Consider the following 4,983-nt stretch of genomic DNA (forward strand, 5'->3'; position numbering starts at 1 on the left):
GTGTTGGTTTATGTTAGAAGATTGTAGGAGAGCCTTGGTGTGAGGTTTTACAAAGATTTAACATAGTGGAAATCTTTTATAGGATGTGGAGGGACTAGACATATCATTAATTGATAAGGAGAATTAGTATAATTGTTTGTGTTCTTTACATATTTTGCATTTACATTTCTACACTTTACTTCATAAATTCATCGAAATAATTCCAAAAAATAAAAAAATAAAAATCATCTCTTAAAAACGAAGAAAAAGTCTTAAAATCTAAATCACCCCTCCTCTTAAATTGTGCACTTTATACTTACACGATATTGTAGTCCAGCTTACAAATTGGTTTTATAACATTGAATTGATTAAGCTCAATCTTACGTGAAGCAATAACCATTATAATCTTTAACACCTAATTACACAACTTCAATCTCAACAACTAATAGCGACATATTTACTATTTTTCACACACTTAAGTTGAAGTACACCAACTTGATACCACATAACTTGAGCCAGCAACATCAATGACATTAATAGTGCTACAATTTTGAAGTTACGAAATTAAGCATGTGAAGTGGCAAGATTGTTTATCAAAGCCAAAGCATTGCTAGTCAATTGAGCTACTTGAACAATTTTCCCTCTCACTATTCTCTGAATATTGTCCTTTGCATTAATCTCTTGAAATCCGTCGGTACAAGTGCTCTCATCAGTCAAAGCAGCACTAACCCAAGTTTGTACATCACTCATTGTTACCTCAAAATTTGAAGTCCTAAGATGACTCATCTCACCTATACACCTTCGGAGTTCGTCAAGAGAGTCACTCAACACTTCGACGCAATCCTTCATAGCTGCAGCCTCTCTTGGCTTCAAACCCCGGCTTCTAGAGAGCGTTGACATAAAAGCTGAGGTTGATTTCGCGGATGCAAGAGTCACGTTTAGGGCCGTGTCCGTTAAAAGTACGCGATTTGTTTGAATGAAATCGGCATGCTTCACGAGGGATGCATAGCATAGTGTTGGATAAGTTGTGCAACTGCAAGAATTTCTAATGAATAAGCTGTTGGTTTCTCTTGCTTGTATAGAGTGCGTGATGAAACTAAATGCAAAAATTATGAGAAGGGACTTTGAAGAAAATGCTTTCATTTTTCTTTTATCACAATTAGGACTTGGGTGGATGAGAAAGAATGGAAAGGATGATCACTTATATAGTCCTGATTTTATGGTAGGATCTTAGAACATGATCCAAACTAAAAAAGGATGTGAATTATAGAGATACTATATGCATAATAATTAAGAGTGACATTTATGTGAGTAGGACCTCAAGCCCAAATCAAAGAAACACATCTTGTCCAACTTGAGCATGATTCTTTTTTTGAAGTAGTGTTTTCCATCACGTTTGTGATTCTAAGTCCCCACATAGTGGTAGATAATAATCCATAACCATAAACTTGCAAGTTTCAAATTTGGCATAAATTGACACCCTAAAATAGGCCACCGAGACTGTTTCAATTAAAATTGAGTTTATCTTCTTTTTTTGTCAAGAAAATTGAGTTTATCTAATCATATAAATAGTTGGAAAAAATGGTTAGACTTAATTACAATTTTCATCCTTCTATTTTATTTGATTTGCATAATTAATTTATCTATTTTAAATTCACACAATTTTACTCCTCTAAAAATTCATTTGCATTGAAAATCGATGAAGTGTTTATATTTTAATTTACATTTTTTATTTATAAGATTATTATAGGATAATTTGTCACGTTTCACAAGTGATACATCATTTAAAAATGCACACATCGTCAGTTTTAAGTAAAAAAATATAAAATAGAATTAATTTACAAAAACAATTTTTAGATTTTATAAAAAAATAATTAAATATTATTTTATTTTTATTATTAAAATAAATTTTATGATAAATACTTTTATTATGAACTATATAAAAGTTTAACTAAGTTATTTACTTCAATCAAATTTATATTTCACTTGAAATTTAGGTGGATGAAAAAAAGAAAAAAGAAATAATGTTAGTTTTAGGTTAGGGCCAGCAAACGACCATGTTCGTCCTACAAAAGTCTACGAAAAAATGGGATAGGCGAAACGAGTTTTATCGAGGATGTGGGACTAAAATCTTATCTCATCCCATAAAAAATGAGTACGTGTGGTGGGACGGGTCCACGGGCATTACAACTTTTAAACCTAAAAATTGTAAAATTTCATATAAATGTCTGCAACCGTAAAACTCTGCAAAAAAAGGAGACAAAAATATTAGTTTTTAATCGCAAAAGTCCACGACAAATATCATATACTCGATAACTTAGTGCGATTTTTCTTCAACATGTTCTCCTAATGTATTCTTGAATTCTCTTTAGAGAGGGAGAAAATATTATTTGCTTACATATGATATATATTGGAGTGAAAGTCTATAAATACGATGATGGTCAATTAAGATTTTTGATATTCCGTAACGAGTCATCTTGATATTTATTCCTATTTGAGATGATATTTAATTGATTAATTTTCGATTAGAATTTAATTAGTATTTATTTTAAATTTTATTTGATCACTTAATCAACTAAGACTTTGAACATAAATCATCACATGGCAAAGCAATTCAAATGAAATGTTGTAATACATGGATAGCCTATTCCAATTCACCCAACTAGGCATGGGCGCTCTTCGAATCACCCCATTGAGAACTAGGTCGCCTAATCTGAACTAAAACTAAAATCCATGTTATGTCCGTTTATCACACATTACATGTGAGGTGTTCAATGGATAACGGTCTAGGATGATAGTCATAGGGAAAATTTGTTTCTCCATTATAAGAAAATATTTCGATGCTTTTCAATTATCATGAATCATTGTAATACACAAGACTTATATAACACATAATAAGAAACTAATTATGCATAATATGAAACTAATTATGTCTAATGAATAAAAATTACTATTTCATTTCATTTACTCTCACTAAAGTGTCATAACTACACAATATATTTTCTAAATATATAGATATCCTCTCACTAATGTGTCATAACTACACAATATATTTTTTAAATATATAAATACTGTGACATTCCCCCCACAATTGAAGCGGGAGATTGTTGTACAATTAATTTGTGTCAGATATCTGAAAGAGTGTTAGGGGAAGACCATTCATGAAGATTTCTGCAATTTGATTGTGTGATGATACATACAATATGTGTACTTGTTCACAAGCTATTTTTTCGCGAATAAAATAAATATTCATCTCAATGTGTTTTGTGTGTTGATGTTGAATGAGATTACTGAAAAGATATATGCACCAATATTATTATAATATACCACAGTAGCTTTGTGAATCAGATATTGTAGTTCTTGAAGTATGTTACGTAATCAACATGACTCAGACACTACATTAGCAACACCATGGTATTCTGCCTAATCACTAGATCTTGACAATGTAGGTTGGCATTTGAAAGACCATTAGAGTATCTTATCACTAAGAAAAACACAACAACTAGATGTAGAGCATCAGGTTCCTAGAAATAAACCCCAGTCATCATCTTTGTAAGAAACTAGTGATGTAATAGATGAGAGATATGATGGTGTAAAAAACACAAGAAAGAAGGGTTTTAATTGGGTTTGATAAGCAAAAGTTTTTTCCAAAACCAAGAACACACCACTAACAAGTTAATAATAAAGAGATAAAAACACATGTATTTTTATCTTGGTTCACTTGAAACTCAAAGCTACTCCAGTCCACCAGCCAATGTGATTTTGCCTTATACACAAGGACTTAATCCACTATAATCAACATATTACAATAATCACAAAGAATCACCTTCTTTGTCTTCTCAAGGATCCAAATATACCCTAGTCTCCTTAAGGACTCACAAAGAACAACCTTATTTGTCTTCTCAAGGATAATCTCCTCAAGGAATCAAACAAACAGTTTGAATAATATTTTATGTGTTACAAGATGCTTCTATACAAGTAGATTTTATACAAATGAATAAACAAACACTTAAAGAAAAACTGTGTACAAACAAATGAAAGCTTTTAAAAAAGAAATAGACTTGTCAAAATATTGTGTCCGATGTTTTCTTCAAGTCTCCAAGTCTCACTTATATAGCATAAGAAGAAGATTGTTGGAGGGAAAAAGGGAAAAGTTTCATAGAGAGGTTGTCCACCGTTGGATGGGAGAGGAGTGATAATGCGTACTGTACTACGCCCACAAAATTAGTGACATATGTGATGTATAGTGTCATACCCCAAAATTTGCCCATTAATATTTCAAGACATTTTTCAGGGCACTCCGACTCATTTTTATGACACTGATCTCAAAGGAACAAAGGCCCAGCTCACGAATGGCCCAATCCAGAAAATGGCCCAAACTGGTCTGTTCGCTACACGTTCGCTACCAGCTCGCCTAGCGAAGCTGACAGACAACAGAAAATTTCGGGCTTCATTCTGAGCCCATTAGGTCATGAAAAAGAGCATTATAAATACCATCACTTCAGTAATGAAAAGGGGAGAACGAAAAAGGACGAAAGGAGAACCCTAGCAAGCAAACCCTCGCGCTCACAGACGGAAAACCCTGGAGGCTAACCCTGAGAATTCCGAGAAACCCTGAAGGAAAAGCCGGCGGCAGCAAGGTCACTTCCGCTCAATTCGATCCGGTCGGCCAATTCAAGGTTACAATTGCTATTACTACCTTATGTTCTTAATTTGCATATGGCATTATGATTAAATTTATGAAAATATCTTAAGTTTGTCATGTGAATTGTAGTGTGCACTTGAATACCTTAAATGATTAACCATATAATTGCTGTAATGAAAGCCATAAGGCATAAAATTGGTTGAAATTGTACTGATATCAAAACCAGAATCCGCAGTCGCTCGCTAGCACGTCGCTAAGCGAGCATGAAGCGAGTATTCGCTAAGCCTTCGCTAGGCGAGGCAGGCGCGAACTTGACAGTAGCCGACTTTTCTATTCTGATTTTTCACTCATGTTTTATC

At 33.2% G+C, this 4,983-nt stretch overlaps 1 protein-coding gene across 1 annotated transcript; it reads right to left on the reverse strand.

The window, feature by feature from the left end:
* Positions 1–251: 251 nt before the first annotated feature.
* Positions 252–1,326, reverse strand: LOC127105069 (21 kDa protein). Its single transcript, XM_051042236.1, has one exon. The coding sequence runs from the start codon at positions 1,120–1,122 to the stop codon at positions 544–546; it is 579 nt and encodes a 192-aa protein (XP_050898193.1). The 5' UTR covers positions 1,123–1,326; the 3' UTR covers positions 252–543.
* Between the last annotated feature and the right edge of the window lie 3,657 nt (positions 1,327–4,983).

This window comes from Lathyrus oleraceus, chromosome 7, assembly GCF_024323335.1.
Source record: "Lathyrus oleraceus cultivar Zhongwan6 chromosome 7, CAAS_Psat_ZW6_1.0, whole genome shotgun sequence".
Taxonomy (NCBI): domain Eukaryota; kingdom Viridiplantae; phylum Streptophyta; class Magnoliopsida; order Fabales; family Fabaceae; genus Lathyrus; species Lathyrus oleraceus.